General features: G+C 44.3%; 1 protein-coding gene across 2 annotated transcripts; it reads right to left on the minus strand.

The window, feature by feature from the left end:
- Positions 1 to 373: 373 nt before the first annotated feature.
- Positions 374 to 16,213, minus strand: fam83c (family with sequence similarity 83 member C). Of its 2 annotated transcripts, none has more exons than XM_070847447.1 (5): positions 15,657 to 16,213; positions 12,171 to 12,338; positions 9,801 to 9,925; positions 1,561 to 1,797; positions 374 to 1,210 (listed from the first exon to the last, which is right to left on the minus strand). In XM_070847447.1, the coding sequence occupies exons 1-5, from the start codon at positions 16,164 to 16,166 to the stop codon at positions 394 to 396; spliced, it is 1,857 nt and encodes a 618-aa protein (XP_070703548.1). In that variant the 5' UTR covers positions 16,167 to 16,213; the 3' UTR covers positions 374 to 393. The 2 variants fall into 2 exon arrangements, with proteins under 2 accessions (XP_070703548.1, XP_070703544.1); XM_070847443.1 differs by having other exon boundaries at positions 374 to 1,213.
- Positions 16,214 to 17,199: the final 986 nt, after the last annotated feature.

A 17,199-nucleotide genomic window follows, 5' to 3' on the forward strand; every position in this document is an offset into this window, starting at 1 on the left:
GAAAAGGCAGAGGGAGGCTCCAGTGAGGACAAAGAATTAAACTGCTAGTCTTCACTTTTCATCAAGGCCAAGCAGAAGTCTTACTTTAGCCTGTTGTGGTGACTCAGTTAGCAAGTTTCACAGATTAAATGAAAATGTGTGATTTTTTTTCTATGCGTTTTGTAAACTACGACCCCAAAAAGAGTCACAACCACATGTTACATGTTAAAAGAGGCAACGTCTTTTTCAAGAACCACAAGGAAAACTCGGCCTCGGAGCCAGAGAACTGAAGAAGACGACGGACTGACCCCCCCCTTTTAGAAAAACCCTGCAGACTTTGTCTTCATGGACTATAATAACGTAAAAAAGAAAGAACGTGAATTTAGTCGGACTGAAACAGTCTGAAGTCCCGCGTTAATTGGAGGTCTTGAGCTCAAAGCGGCTGTACACCTGCTTGGATTTCATCTTGTTGTAGTGGTTCACCAGGTCCAGCTTGCTGTGGCCCAGCGTCATTCGTTTCTGGTCCTGCCGGCTCATCAAACCGACCGGAGAGGGCGGGGGCGGCGGGCTCTGCTGGCTCTCCGGTTCGGTTTGAGAGAGGTCCGGCCCCCCCCAGGGCGTGGTGCCGAGAGGGGACGGCGACCTCCGGAAGTTGTAGGTATCTTTGGGGGGCAGGAAGAGGTCTGTGAGTTTGTTGAGGAACTGGTTGGAGGAAGTCCTCTGCTGCTTGGGGGTGAGTTTGCCGTCGTTGACCGGGGAGGGTGTCTGGGTCTTGGGGTTCAGGTTTGCGTTGGGGGTCCCGGGGACGAGCCCGGAGCTGTGGAACATGCTCGGTTTGTGGTCGTACAACCCCAGCGCCTGGAACTTGGAGGTGGTGCCGCTCATATTTGACCGCAGGATGTCCGCCGGGCTGTGTTTCCACTCGATGCCCACGGCCTGACCGTAGGGCGGCGGCGGGCGCTCCATAGCTGGGCTGTGATTGGTTCCTCCGTTAGCAGAGGCCCGCGATCCCGGGGTGACGTGGCCTTGGGGCGTCGGGGTTTGTCCTCCTGCTCGGTCTCCACCCCTCCTCTCGGGGCTGAGGTGGGAGTTGTTGTTGGGCTCCTTCTTGTCGTGAGCTTGAGTGACCTTGTAGACGGGGTTGGAGGACATCCCGGGCGCCGCCTTCACGCTGGACACGCTGTTACTTGATTGGCTGCTGGAGTTTTCGGAGCACACTCGGTCCCTCTGCCTGCTGGAGGACGGGGACGCAAAGATTAGCACAACATCACACTAACGATGGCACAACAACATGATAACTGAGAGGTTAGTGAATTAATTAGTCAATCAACATAAAATCGCTAAGCACCAGTTCTGATATTTGATTAATTACTGAAATAAGTAAATAAACATAACAGAGCTTGTTAAATGTGAGACTGTTAAAAGACAGAAGGGGATTTTTCACAAATTCCTGAAAATTATTAATCAGTTAATCGGTAAAAAAGCCATTTCTTGACTGAAACATGTACCAGGAGTGAACGTGCATCGTCATAATATCAGCAGAAATAAACCTTTATAAGTAATTAGACTCCAGCTTCGTACCTGTCGGACAGTAAATCCAGCCCCATGACCGGGCCGAGCCCCATGCCCACGCCGGGGACCATCATGCCTTGGTACGATGGGTAGTAAGGCATCCCCTCCTCCTCGGGGTTGAAGAAGCAGTCGATGATCTGGGAGTCGGCGTACAAACAGCGGAACTCCCTGTCGAAGCTGTCGGTGATGCGGCCTGAGAAATGCATCACCATGTTGCTGTGCACCTGAGCCGACAGCCAGGTGAAACTGGAGAGGAGACGGGAGGAGGAAGAGGAGGAGGACAAACAGAGTGAAACCAGTGTGCTGTACAGTGGATGATCTGGATTTAAGCAGCTAAACAGTGCTGTGAGGCCCCTGAGTGAGCAGCAATAGTGTTTCTGTTTGTACACTGCTCTCCTGTCATGTTCTGTTTCGTTATTTCAAAATGAAAAAGAAAGTGGGTTAGGGGTTAAAAAGTAGTTTAAATGTGTAATATACAGTAACTTTTACATATATAATGTATGTAGTTCATACTGTGATACTTACAATTAGTGCAAAAATTAATACAAAATCAGGTTATGACAACAATTAAACTACTACAAAGGGCATTAAAGGAAAAGTCCCTCCCTCACTCCCGATTTGTACATATTTTGGGGGCACAGGCAGCCAGCCATTAAACAATGTCCACTAAAAGAGCTTGTTTGATCCACTGACAGGCTCAGAGTGTTATTCTAAGTGTGTGACAGCATCATGGAAAGGATCCCTACAGAGAGAGACCTGGAAGATCCTTTTGGTTTAACCACAAACTGCGTTTTTCAAACCTACCAAACTCCATTGCCAAAAACAGTTATTTTAACTCACAGAACACAGGAGTGGCTGCTCTACTGCTAGAAATACCGATTAGTTTGTTTGTGCTATTGTGTGTTACACAACTATTGTGTAGCCATTAAAAACACCAAAGTCACACATTTACATAAGCAAACTAACTAATCGAGACAGCTGTAGACCAGCTACTACTGTGTAAAATGACTGTTTTTGTCAATGGAGTCTGGTGGCTTTGAACTGAGCGACATAACGGCTGTTTGTGGTTAAACCAAAAGGATCTTCCAGGTCTCTCTCTGTAGGGATCCTTTCCATGATGCTGTCACACACTTAGAATAACACTCTGAGCCTGTCAGTGGATCAAACAAGCTCTTTTAGTGGACCTACTGTGATCAGGTGCAGTTGCCCTGAAGGTTTCCATTACTGCCATTGTAGCTTGTTCTATTCAATTCAAAGATTTTTCTACCTACCAGTCAATTCGTACCCAGAATACGTAAAAATAGGTTTAAAAATACATTAGTTCTTCTAATGCAAACAGCTGATGTGCTTATAATGTTGGTGGATTCTCTAAAATATGTTCATCAGGAACAACTGAGCAGGAAACAGGCAACAAGATGGGAAACAGGAAATGACACACCCACCTGTAAATGATAATACTGATTACTAGGTAGGATTATGAAACACAGACTATCAGCTGTCTTTGTGTGAATTATTTCCCTCCACCTCCGGCTGATAAACCTACAGATCAGCCTCGGTGATGGTGAGTCACTGCGGGGACTCGGCAGCTTATCTGCCGGATAATGCTCTTGTGTGAACACAACACATTACCCATAATGATGGAAGTAAAATAACTCATATTTAGAAAACTGATCTGTAGTAATTATGTCTGGAGGTTATAGTCTTTGAGCTTTCTGGACTTTTAACGGCTTAAATCCAGGAAGTCCAGTTTCAGCCGAAGCTCTGCACAGTTTGTAATATTCAGGAAAGATCCTCTTCCTCTAAACGCTAATATGATCTCAGCTGTGTGATTAAAACACACTGGGAATCTGATTCGGTCTCAACAAATCTCAATGAAAAGGTTTTTACTGCAGTGACTAGAAACATTACTGAAGGAATTTAAAAGCACTGGAAAATATCAATAACTATAATAATAATAAGCTTATTATCATTACTATTAGAGTTATTTAGGCTTGAAAATGGTGGTTATGATGATAGTTTTGTTGTCTTGATTTGGCTCTTGTCATATAAAAGCTTCATCTCAGGCCAGTTTGGTGTTAAACATCATTCAGAGGTTCCCTGTAGGAGCGCCTGTGCAGTTATCTGACCCACAAAATACATTTAAAAAACACTGCTGGGGTCGTTTTCTCTGCACCTCTGTGCCATTTCTCTACATAGTGTTCGGCTGGTGGCCGTCGGTTGTGCACTACTTTTTTAAAAATGCATTGTGGGACACTTTGAGTCCACTAGATGAGGGATAAGAATAATTCTTACAACAAAATGGCGACCGTACTGAGTGATTCTGGACAGAGAGTCTCCACTCAGAAGCTTTCTTCTTCTTCTTCTTCTTCGGTCGACGTCCCCAGTTTAACCAACACACTTTCATTCGTCAAAAAAACAAATGTCTGATCCTCCGAGTGTTTCAAACAACCTGATTATGAAGTTATTTCAGCACTGATGCTACGACGCGCTGCCCAACACACAATCAGGCAAAGTTACAAAGTACAGCTGAAGCTGTAGAGACGCTCTGAGGCTGCCAAAAAAAACAAAAAAAAAACCCACACGGCAGCTTTCTGCGATCGTAAATCAGTCGCTGCTCAGATATGTTGGGCTCGATTCTCCTGCAGTTACTTTCCTGGTAAGAGGCCAGGCAAACCATAAAGTTTGTTTTCAACATGAGGAGGAGAAGAGCCGTCTTTCAGCGGCTGTGTTTGATACTCGGATCCATTAACCACAGATATATAGACATAAAATGATACCAGGGTCACATTACCAGGATACGACCGGTTTACTGTCACCTGCTGCTCCCAGTAGCTGTTAATGTCTTCGACCTTGGACTGTCGCTAAATGACCTGATAAAGTAGTTCGTAGTTAGTAGGTAGTTAAAACAAGCTGCGTTCAGCACCGATTAAAAACGTTATAAAGATACAGCAACGAGGAAGGAACTAGTCTATTTAGCATTAACGAGCACTTTAGAATGATTTAACATAATAATGTGAGGAAACCCGTGAAGGAATCGTTTTTGTTGAGTACTCGGCTCTGATTGGTCAGTGATGGTCTGTTATGATCATTGACATGGACGACGCTCTGATAGCTGAGGAGATAAAATGTTTTGTTCTTTAGTAGGAGTATGTAAAGAGCTGGCTGTACATGAACCCTTACGTCTTGACCAAATCATCGCACTGCGGTGAGGCGAAGGTCGGTGCAACGAAGAAACATTTTGGTGACATAATTCTTAAGAGTTTGGGGAAAATATCCAGACAGATGTGGTGTTTGGATACAGCTGCAGATCGGATATCAATAAAGACCAGACCGTTGGTGTCGATGGCGGTCAGACCAGCGCCCCCCTGGGGGTCGGACCAGCGTCCCCCTGGGGGTTGGACCAGCGTCCCCCCTGGGCCGCTTTTCAAGTGTCATCATGTTCAGGTTTTCTTGCACACTATATTGATTTTTACAGCCTCTAACTGTTGTTTTTAATGTTTTCAGCGTCGCTGCTTCACTGTTATGCGGCACCTTATTGTCCATATAACTAGAATTTAACTTACTTATTTAACAGTAACCGGCGGTTGTTTAACAATATTTTATTTCTTTCATTTTGCATAACTTGGACTTAGTTTTCTTTTTCTTTTATCATATCAATGATTTTATATTTTGTCCTTTTTAAACTAGTTGAAATTAATTGATTATCATTATAAATTAGAGAGACGGCTTCTTTTGCACCTCGTCACAGTTTAATGTTTCATGTATTGTATTTTGACATGTTATTGAAATACACTCCTCACTAAAAGTTATGGATATTCAGCTTTCAGGTGAAACTTCAGGATGAACCTAAAATACATTCTAACCTTTCCAGGTGAACTTAATGTGACCTTCTCTAAACCTTTGAATGCACATGTCCAACTGTTCAGTGTCTCAGTACTTTCTGCACCAGCTGCTGTTCTCTAACAAGAAGCTTAACAGCAACATTCACAACAGGTTTGATCCATGAATCCACCAATACATTTCCTGCTTCAGTTAGAATTGGTATTTAAACAGTCCTCCTCATCCTGCTGTTCACATTCTGACATCATGAGACCAAGACGACACCTAACAGTTGATCAGCAGCACCTCAACACTGGAGGCTTCAAACAGGAAGTCCTCAGACGGAGGTGTTCACTGAGCTTAGAGGGTCACAGAGTGTCATCAGGAGGTTGGAACAGTGATACAGAGACTGGAAGAGTCACAGAAAGGAGAGGAGTGGACGTCCTTTGGCCACGTCCCAATTTATTGAGACACTGAAAATGTTTTGTTGTGGTATACCTACCACTGTTGTTAGATTTTCTTCAAATAAATTGTTTAAAATGAAGAAATCACCAGTGCATGCTTCTACTTAAATGTCCTACTTTCATGATATAATATCACTGTAGCATTCACTTTTTATATTTTCCATATATTTCACCTGAAAGTCGAGTATCCCTAACTTTAGTGAGTAGTGTATGTTACACAAACAAAACTGCATTATCATTATTATTATTATCATCATTATCCTCAACGTCTGCGTGCCCTCAGGAAGTAGTAATAGTAGTAATAGTTATCTTCTTTGCAACAACATTAGCTTCTAAACGCTAAGAGCACACCTGCCGTGCATGTGAGGGGTCGTGCCTCTTTCTTTGGGATCAGCAGATAAAAGCTGGCACTGTCGACTGAATGTCAGTGAATCAGCGTTGGTTATTTGATAATCTAATAATCTAATCAGTTTTAAATATACAGCAGTGGGCCCGGCCCTCGCATCAAAGGTGAAGCAGCATTTCATGGGTTTTAGTATCAGCGTTACGTTTGAAGAGAGCGTGGGAGGGAGGGAGAGAGGGAGGGAGGTGAGGGAGAGGCGTGCTGAGCTGATAAGACAACATTTGCCTCCAGGCACTTGGCACCTGTCCGGACCTCGCCCTTCATTCCTTTGTCAGCAGCGCGGTTTGATGCTTTTGACACGACCCGGTCATTCGCCACACACCTGACACCAAACTCAATCTGTGAGCAAAAACAATCCACCGCAGCCGCCGGGTCACCGCCGATCGGGAGAAAATAGTGTGAGAAGAGAAAAGGATGTGGCTGAGGGCAGAGAAAGGGAAGAGGTGCACCTGGATCATGTGACTGGTGGTACAAAAAGGTGAAAGCATGTGATAATATGAACTTAAATGCCATCAAGATGTGGGCTGGTTTAGTGATTAGAGAGACGCCAGCGTCGCCTGAGGAGCCTACGGACTGCTGCTCGGTGGCTTTAAGCTCCAATCTCAGAAAGGAAAAACTCTCCTGCAGCCTCATTATTAGACAAACTCTCACCAAAGTTCATCCACAACGTCTTTAATTTCTGGTCACAGCTGTTTCATCTGTCGACCGACTGAACGATACACACACACACACACATCGGTTCACGCAGAGCTGCATCCAAGCGTCTGAGATCATTTCATCCAAAGTCCAACTGTGACACAAAGACGCTTCAACCACAAATCTACAGTTTGTTTCCACCTGTGAACGTTTGACAGAGCGTGTCTCAAATACGACCACACACACACACACACACACACACACACACACACACACACACACTTTCAAAATATACGATGAAGAAATGTGATTGTTGAGCTGCTAAACAGGGTTTCCTGATTTCTCCGGCTGTCTTCAGACTGCGGTGATCTAAACTGTCCCTCCTCTCTGTGACGTCCATCCTCCCATTCTGCTTTTTCACTCTTTTACTGTTCAGAAAATTAAAACATCACCTCCCGTAAACCAGCCTCTCTGCTCACGGCTGATGAATCAAAGAACGCCACTACTCATGTCATTGGTGGGTGCACGTGAAACTGGGAATAACCTCAGACTAACAGGTGACCTCAGACTAACAGGTGACCTCAGACTAACAGTATAATCTCTTGTACAGGTTCATTAAATTCACAGTTTAAGACAAATTCAGTTTTGGGATTTAACACCCCGAGTGAAACAGCCTCTGATATCTTTCTAATTTCTATAACGTTTTCCCAGATCTATGAAGTCTTAATGCTAATAAGCAGTTAGCAGTCACACGTAGCCAGACAGCAACAGGTTCCAGCGCCTTAAAAGGTCAAATAATAAACTTGGTGTGTGAGCTGCTTTCATAAAGTTAGGACGGAACGATGAGGAGTAAGTTTTGCTCAGTGAGGACGGAGTTATAATTATGTGACATAGGTGCTACGGAGCTTTTAAACATTGTGGAAATGTCCCTTTAACAGCTTTTATCCTTGACTTGAACTCCAGAAGTCCCTCAGTGACGGCTGCTGAACTTCCTGCTGCAGTCATGTGACCCGGTGACCATAGTGTCTCAAAAGTCTTTAGTCTGTTTTAACTTAAAGGAGAAAAAGGTTCTTGTGGGTTCAGCAGAAACGTTCCTGGCTGCTTTTCTCTGTTTTATATCGTTAAATTAACGGAATATTTTATGGGGTTTTGGACTGTTGATCGAACAAAACAGGACATTTGGAGATGGGACCAAATGAGCAATTGATTAATGGAGAAAATAATTGGCTGATAATACTTATAATAAGAGATATAACAGCTGCGTTCGAATCTCTTTGGGTTGTTTGGATAAAAAGACCGAACCTCTGTGTGAAACTATCTAACTAACCTTCAATAAGTCAAATTAAAGCAGTTTGTACTATTCGGACATTTTACTGCTGGAATGATTCATTAAGAAATATAATCTGAAAGTGAACTGAATCACTAGTTGGACGACACCTGACGCTGAGATCAGACGCACAATGTGCAGAAAAAGTAGAAATAATTTGGTTCTGTCATCTATAAAAATAAAAAAAGCTGCACACGCTGAACATTCCTCTGCTGTTCGCTCCCTTTCACTCCTGTGAGCCTGTAATTGCAGGTATTACTCAGGTATTCTCATAACAGTTTCAAATACCATCAGCAGCTCCTCGCCAGCAGCAGCGCAGTCACACCGTTGCACAACACGAGCTTTGTTACACAGCTTATCTACACACACACACACACACACACACACACACACACACACACACACACACACACACACACTGAACAGGCCTCTGAGCTCCGCCGGCTTCCTCCTGTAGTCGTCCTGCTTATCAGCAAAGTAAATGTCAGCCCGCTGATGGTGAGCCGTCCGCAGGCTCTGGAGCCGTCTGACACCTACTTTCCTGCTCATACTGAGCCTGTCGGATCGACTGAGAAGTCTGAGCGTCTCTTTGTCTCGTTATTTGTGGGAGTCCACCTACACGCCTTTATTTTTTATTTTTTTGTAAGTCCAGGCTGTCTCAAATTACTGCAACATTATGCAAATTAGAACAGCTGCACTGACACACACCGCTTCCATGTGGCCGTGTGCCTCCAGCAGTTTAGTGTTGCTCTTCCATTTAAGATGTGGTGCAAGTTAAATGAGACGTGTTGTGCAAAATACACTTCTTAAGCATAAATGTGTCTTCCTGGTGTGTTTTCAGGCCCCTGAGGCTTTGAGAAGAGACCATCTCCTGCTCCATCGTTCAGTAAATGTGTGAAAACGCTCGGTTTAGACTTCTGACGTCACACACGGGGATCTGTTGATCACGTGACCTCCTTCGGCTCTTCGGCGGGCTGACGGTCCCGCCTTGTGAAAACCTGAACACACCTCGCTGCCCGCCGCTGCTCTGGTGCTAAATGCTGGCTCTACTAATAAGATGTTGATGGTTATGAGCAAAGCAGCAAAAGCGCAGCATCGCGTCCTTCTACCGTCTGATAAAGTCTGTGACTCGACTTCTGACTGAAGCTGTGAGTTTTGCCGTGTTTCACTTTGGTCTGCAGTTTGTTTCTGCAGAATGGCGTTTATGGGAGGGGGGGGGCTTAAAGAGAGCAGAGCAGCCTGCAGTCTGTGTTTTCTGAACATTATAGCATGTAAAAATATTAAAGTAGGACCCAGAAATACAGGTATGAACCTAAAAATGAGCAAAATGTGAAGGTTACGACACTGATTAGAACAAAAGAACACAAAAAACACTGGATCCTACATTTCCCAGAATGCAATGCCATGGCAAGCTTCATTAGACCTCCCCAGCAGTGTTTGTATATTATTATTAAAGTTCCTCCAGTAACAGCCCAGCTCTACTCTCTAATTTTTTAATTTTATCCACTAAAGTCCACATTACTGTTAAAGGAGAGGAGAACTCGGTACATGCTTGGAGATTGTTAGCGTGTGTGTGTGTGTGTGTGTGTGTGTTGCTAACCTGTACGACCCGGCGATGACCTCTTCACAGTCAATGATCATGAACTTCTCCAGGACCTGGCCTGTGAATTTCTTGCCGCTCTTGGTGCAGTACGTGTCCCCGCACACGCTGCGGACACGCATGTTCTGCACACAAAACACACGAAACACACGTTTAACTGTCAGAAACACACAGTTAGGTCACAAGATAATAAAGAAATGAGAAAATCTGAAAATAGATAAAAGGCCTGATTCTGATAAGAACAAATTGACAGCGTCCTTCAAAGTGTTTGCTGTCGGATGTACAGTAGAGAAACATGTTTCCTCTGGACACTGTTGAGAAAACATCAAAGCAAACAAAGAAAACTACTGACGCCATCAGATAAAAACATTTCACAGCGTCAGTAACTGAAACATGGACGTCCTCCTGAAATAACACAGTAAAGGAGCCAAAAAGCCTCCAAATATGAATATTTGCTAGTTTCCTTTTTTACTTCTACGCCATGAAACAGAAGAACTTTTACTTTCTACATGTTTCCTGTCTGACGTGTGCGTCTTGTGTGTCCTGTTGTTAACGTGTGTGTTAACTGTTTGTGTGTTAACTGTTCGCCACCTGAGGGACGAATAAAGTATTTCAAATTTAATTGAATATTTTGGGCTTTAGGGAAGTCACCATGTGCATTTTTACCATTTTATGATTTAATGAATAAACTAATTAGGAGGCTGACTCATCACTGGTAAAAATCACCAGCTTGCAAAACAGGTAAATGTGCATCTAGAAGCTTTAATCCTCACAGAGCTGAGAGATGAATTGCTGAATGGTATTTAAATATAAATGTATAAATGAGCTCCATGCATAACAAGTTTTATAATTATCCGACGTGGACGGATTATTTTTGTAGAGGAGAAGCAGTGTGAAGAAAGCGAAGTGAGCGTGTGAAGGTCAGAACAACAGGTGGCGATTCTGTTTTCCACTTTCACGCCGACAGTTTTGAAGTTTGTTTGTTTTTTTAAATTGTGCTGCTGTTTCGTTCATGTTTATCAAAACCAACAGACTTCAAACTCACCTGTGACAGGATTCATCACCTGACATGTTATTAAAACTCCTGTTTGCGGTGAGTTCAAGGACGCTGTACGAGCTCAGATCTCTCTCCCTCACAGACAAACGGGGAGAATACATTTCTTGGCAACAGCAGCGGAGTCATTCAGTCATTCAGTCGCCGAACACGAGGATAATAAACGACGATAAGGAATCTTCAGACTCAGTTTGCCGCTTCAGCGGAGCAGCCGAACCGTCGGCTTTGTGTTTCGCTGTATCTCAGGACGAAAACCAAAACCCACCAAAGGTCGAGGCGACGCTCACCACAGTTTGTCGAGTGACTCGTCAACACGTCACACAGGAGTCGTTCCTACGTTGGAGGGAAGCTGCTGTGTTTCCCTTTCTTTGATATCATTTGTCTTAACAGCAGTTATTAACCATCAGAGACAAACTGTGACACATTTTCAATCTAAAGAAATGTGATTAGACTAGAGACACCAAATAAGCTTTAGGATTAATAAACCTCCATAATACTCACTGCATCTGTCTGATTGTTTAAATCATGAATGTGAATCATGATTACTTGTTTGAATTATTCTCTTATGGCCGTAACATCTACAGGACGTCACAGGTGAGACAAGCAGCCCCACCTGACCTCCTGACAAAGGTTCCAGCTGTCTGTCTGTAGGTAGCAACCGAAAAGTACAATGTCCTCTTTTTTAATAAATACTTGAGTATGAAATATCTTTATTACAGAAACTAAAAAAAAATACAGAATTTCTTCTCACCTCAGTGTTTTGTGAGTCTTACACAAAACATCCTGATAGAAATGAGCCTGAGGTCACAGCAAATGTTTGATACCAACGTGATGAATGAAAAAAAACAGAGACAACCAACCCCGTGAGATGAGTGAGCCCGTTCTCCCCTAAACGATGGAGCAGGGAAACAAGAGGCGACTGCATGTCCGACACTGTTACTGTTCTGCTCCAGGTTACGCTACAACCTCTGAATTCTTCCTCTCCAACACTCCCGTGTGACTTCTAGACGTTGAGTGTGGAGGTTGAGATGCACTGCTGAGGCCACAGAATGGTTTTTTTTAATGCAACACACACACACACACACACTCTTGTGCCGAGTTACCTCGTCACCCCCGCAGCCTTGCTGCTACGGTAGCACGGCTAAACTGTATTATTCATGACGGTGACATTCAGCCTCTGCGACGGTCAGCTGCACAGCTACAGTGAGGGTTAGTAGGATGACAACTGGCTGCACAAGCTTCACAGCATCATCCTCAAGGCAGAAAATTCACCACATGCCGACGTGTGTGTGCGTAAAAAGGTGCTCAGTACTTACGCTCAGGTGTGAGTTCTGAATATCGAGCGCCGAGCACATTTCTGTGAAGTAGTTGAGGTTTTTCTCGTCCAGCAGGATGTAGACGGGGACCCGGCGCTTGTTGGACGCCTCCATAAGATCACACAGCAGGTCCACGTCAGTAAACACGTCCATCACCAGCGCGATCACCTGGAGCGGCAGGTGAGACACGACAGACGTGAGCTTCCACTCAGTCGGGGTTTGATTAACAGAAACTTTTCAGCAAAACTTTTGCCGTCGTACTGCTCATAAATCTTCGTGGGCTCCTGTGGAAACTGAAGCAAACCTTTTTTACATTTAACCAAAGCTGTCAAACACGTTTCTTTTAAAGCCTCAGAAATGTGAAGTTTTGCTGCTTTTTCTTTGTTTAGTATCAACGCTGATTGAACATTTGGGGGTTTGGGGAAGACGTCAACCTGGGGAAACTGTGACAGGCATTTTAAAAGACTAAACAGTTGATAAAAGAATATTAACAACTGGTTAATCAATAATATTCTGTCCAGTAAAACCAGATTATGGGGACATAAATGTGTCCTGGAAAGGGAACATTTCCTCTGGGCTTTTGGGAGTAACATTTATGTGACCAATGATTTATTAGCCTCTAATTTAATAGAGTCAGATAACTATAGCTCTAAAACACACCACGGCTGATTAACCTGTTCTGGGTTCACGTGGTGATCATTTCCTGTTGTCGTCTAGTGCAGCGCACCATAGATGGCATCTTCATTATATTCAGCACAGAACACACAGCCAGCGCTCCTGTAACTGGAGTACCACCTGGCTTTCTGTGTGTGCCAGATAGTTTGTGGTTTATCTGCATCATGTGAGCAGAGTGTAAACTAACACAGCTAAAGTTCAGGCTTCTTTATAAGGTTATATAACAGAGGTGATGTTTTACTGTCAGGGAGAACATTTCCAACACAGTTTTGCACAGGCATTTAATTGGAAACTTTATAAATAAACTCTTTACACGCACTGAAAACAAATGAAACATTCAAAACACACACAGCACGAATGTGTTTGACTGCACACACACACACACACACAGGTATGTGCCTACAGCCTGCAAACAAATAATACTTACATACTTCAAATGTTAGAAAGCACCTCAGACACAGTGAACAAGTAACACAAACAGATACGTATCACAGCACCGTCCAGCTGCTGCAGATCAGCTGGTGTGTGCAGAAAGAAATCTTCTTCTCTGAGCAATTTGTTTGATACATAGAATACACATTTAATGAATCAAGTTACTAAGATGAGTGGAGCATAATGTGAGAGCTGCAAGCTTCGGTTTATCCACAACAAACTAGATGAAGCCAGTTCAACCACCAGCGATTATATTCTAATCTTGTGAGATGAACGAATGTGCGTTTGGCTGTTTGGCTGCACTCAGAGCGTCATTTGATCTTGGACCTGCTGACTCGGCACAAACGTGTGAGAAAGAGGTCAATGTCACTGAGAAGTCGAGAGAGAAAGCGGCGTCTCCACCTTTGTTGCATTTCTGCACGTTGGAGAATATTTCCTGCAGCTTTAAGTTTCTCTCACTGTAGGTCTAACAACGGTTTTTATTTTTATTAGCAATATAAAACAAGCCTCTTTACACTCAGAGAAGAAGGAAGTGTCTGTGGAGGGGTGACTCATGTGTGCCGGACTGTCTGCCAATGAGCCAACTGTGCTCTTATTTAGCTGTTATGTGGTGATTTGAGGGATCATGAGACAACTTGGCAACATTCATTTACAAAACGATAATCTAAAGTCACAAGTCATGAACTAACGCGGTTATAACTGAGACGCTTTCGTTTGATTTTTTACAGCTTCCAACGTGGCCGTCGCGCCCATGGATGGATTAGTGGGTGGGCCAAATGGGGACCGGCTCAGGGGCCCAAAGGGTCAGGGGTCAGGACACAGAACATCCAGAAAAAGAGATGCAAAACAACCACAAACAGACACAAAGCAGTCACAAAGAGACACAGAACTACCACAAAAAGACACAAGACAACTACAAAGAGATGCCAAACAACTACAAAGAGACAAAGCAGTCACAAAGAGACACAAAACAACTACAGACATGTAAAACAACTACAAAGAGACGCAAAATGAGCACAAAAAGACAAAAAAACTACCACAAAGAGACACAGAACTACCACAAAAAGACACAAGACAACTACAAAGAGTTGCAAAACAACTACAAAGAGCCGCAAAATGAGCACAAAAGGACAAAAAACTACCACAAAGAGACACAAAACTACCACAAAGAGACACAAAACAACTACAAGGAGACACAGCAGTCACAAAGAGACATTAAACAGTCACAAAGAGACACAGAACTACCACAAAAAGACACAAGACAACTACAAAGAGTTGCCAAACAACTACAAAGAAACAAAGCAGTCACAAAGAGACACAAAACAACTACAAAGAGACGCAAAATGACCACAAAGACACAAAAAACTACCACAAAAAAGATGCAAAACAAACAACAAAGAGACAAAACAAAGACAGAGACAAAGACCAAATAAAATCTATTATAAGATTCATTTTGCTATAATAAGGTGGGAAACGACCACAAAGACACAAAACTACCACAGAGAGACACAAAACGACAACAAACAGCGCGGCCATGTTTTGTGTTTCGACCGGTCTGGATGTCCTGCTCCTCTACAGCATCGATAATCAGAGGCTAAAGGCTCTTGTTTAAGATCCTCACGTGCACAAAGACACATAAACCACACAACTGTTTTTTCTTGTATCACTGTTTCTATTTGCTATTATCAGCTTGTCAGTGATCCATTGATTTCCTGCTTCCACGCCACATTTGTCTGGAGCCAATCAGGATCCAATCTCCAGCTCAAAGTGGCAGAATCACCTCGTACAAACACGTGAAACTGAGATTTAAGGTGAAACTTTCCTCTTTCACGTCTCAAACATCATAATAAAGTAAAACTGAGCATCATGCAGGGAGACTGTGGTCCGTCTGTTTCTGCTCAGCGGTGCCATTCTACTACATTTGGACTAAAATATATAAATATAATATATATATAATGTAAAAACATGTTGGAAATAAGCAGTTTTAATCCCCTAAAGTGACTGAGAGGAGAGTGGGCTCATCTTCATGCATCATGTGACTGGTCTGATATCTGCTGAGTGACTCCAACTACCTGTTTTCTTTCTCTTTCCTGAGTGTGAAAACCAGGTTAACCACAAAACATCCATCCCTCTGCTTGACCTGTTATCTACCATTAATTAGCTGATTGATCAGTGATGATTCAGGGGCCACAGTGTGCCCAGTCAATAGGAGCTTTTAGGTGTGTTATGTAAGACAATTAGGCTGCTAAATAAGTTCATTTAATGTCAAATATGTCACATTTCAGGGATCATTTCCTCCTTTAAACTGATAAAACATTAAAACCATTTCCCCCAATAACTTTACACTCTATGATGCTTCATGTTTCTGTGCATTCTTACCTTTTTGGCTTTATTGATCAGGGACCTGATGAGGTCCTTCACGTTATGAGACTTGTCCCTCTGGAAGTAGATCTGCGTCTCCGACGGTCCGTATCTCCCCGGGGAGTCCGGCCAGCCGAGCTCCAGCATCGGCGGCTCCTCGTCGGACATCATGGGGAAGTAAGTCCCGGAGGTGAGCTCGGACACGGCGTCCCCGTCCCCGAAGTCCCGGTCGTTGGGGCCGGTGCCGTTGCTGTCGGAGCCGCCCGCCTTGGCCGCATGCTGGGTGATGTAGCGCACCTCCAGCGGGGACAGAAAGTTGAGCTCCCGCTCCTCGGCCAGGACCCTGCGGTACTCCTTCTCCCCGAGCTCCAGCAGGGCGTCCGTGGCCAGCCGGGCCGCCTCGTTGTGGCTCAGCTCCAGCGTGGAGACCTGCCGCCACGGGTTCTTCACCTCCTCCAGCCGGGAGGCGAGCTTACCCAAGGGCTTCCTGCCGGACGCGGCCGGCCGCAGGCCCTCCGAGCTGATCATGGTGCCTGTGCAGTCAGCAGCCCCGGGATTAACGAGCCAAATCCCCGGGATTATAAACCCCCCCACCGAACACAACCCGGCAGCAGCCCCGTAGAGGACCCTGAGGAGCCCCAACTAGTTCCTGCTCTGAGGGTTCTGCAGAAACATTGTTGCAGAGAAGAAGTTTAGAGTCCACAGAGGATCAATAATCTGCAACCAGGTCACCCCCCCCGCTTTAAAATCAATATTTCCCAGCTGTGAAGCCACACACACACACTCTCTCTCTCACACACACACACACACTCTCCTGTGTCCTTATTTTGGGATGTTTCAGCTGTTTTGCAGGTTATAATCCAGTTTCCCCTCCGAGGCGCTGAAATGGTCCTGACTTCTCTGGTTCCCCTTCGTGTCACACAGGATCTGAACTCCCAGGAGGCTTTGCAGCTCAGCGGACACCCGGAGTGTCTCTGAGTGTGTGTGTGTGTGTGTGTGTGTGTGTGTGAGGTGTGTGTTCCCCGCTCACCTGTTGCTACCTGTCCCGTCATTGGTCTCCAAGGTGGACAGGCTCCTCCCTCCTCCTCCTCCTCCTCCCTCCTCCCTCCTCCTCCTCCGTTGCCGGGGCAACCAGCTCCCAACAGATACGATACGTGTGGTTAGAATTTTTCAAAATAAAAGTCCCATGAGAAGAGGTCAGGAGAGACATTTGGCCCCAGAGGAGAAACTGGGAGGTGAAGCTGCTCCTCTTGTGTCTGAGGGCCTCACAACAACCCCCAAAAGACCCCCCCCACACACAGTAAAGGTCTGTGTGGTGCTGCAGCTGTATTAACTCTATGAAACATAAGAACTGTGACACCTGTGTATTTAATGTATATTTGTGACACTTATTTACTTAATATGTGTTTATGTATGTGTATATATATGTATGTTGTATGTGAGTAGATGTTTATATGTGTATGTAGGGATGAAGTATGTGATTTATGTATTTAATATGTATGTATATATATATAATTTTTTGAGCCCTACAAAATAAAAGCGCTACTTTCAGTTAATTGAT

This window comes from Pempheris klunzingeri, chromosome 2 (genome assembly GCF_042242105.1).
Source record: "Pempheris klunzingeri isolate RE-2024b chromosome 2, fPemKlu1.hap1, whole genome shotgun sequence".
NCBI classification, from domain to species: Eukaryota; Metazoa; Chordata; class Actinopteri; order Acropomatiformes; family Pempheridae; genus Pempheris; species Pempheris klunzingeri.

Coding starts and splice junctions, on each gene's coding strand:
- fam83c (XM_070847443.1), bottom strand. CDS start 16,166: ATGATCAGCTCGGAGGGCCTGCGGCCGGCCGCGTCCGGCAGGAAGCCC. Junction 9,926..12,170: donor TTCAGAACTCACACCTGAGC/GTAAGTACTGAG, acceptor TTTTGTGTGCAG/AACATGCGTGTCCGCAGCGT. Junction 1,798..9,800: donor GTCATCGCCGGGTCGTACAG/GTTAGCAACACA, acceptor TCTCCTCTCCAG/TTTCACCTGGCTGTCGGCTC.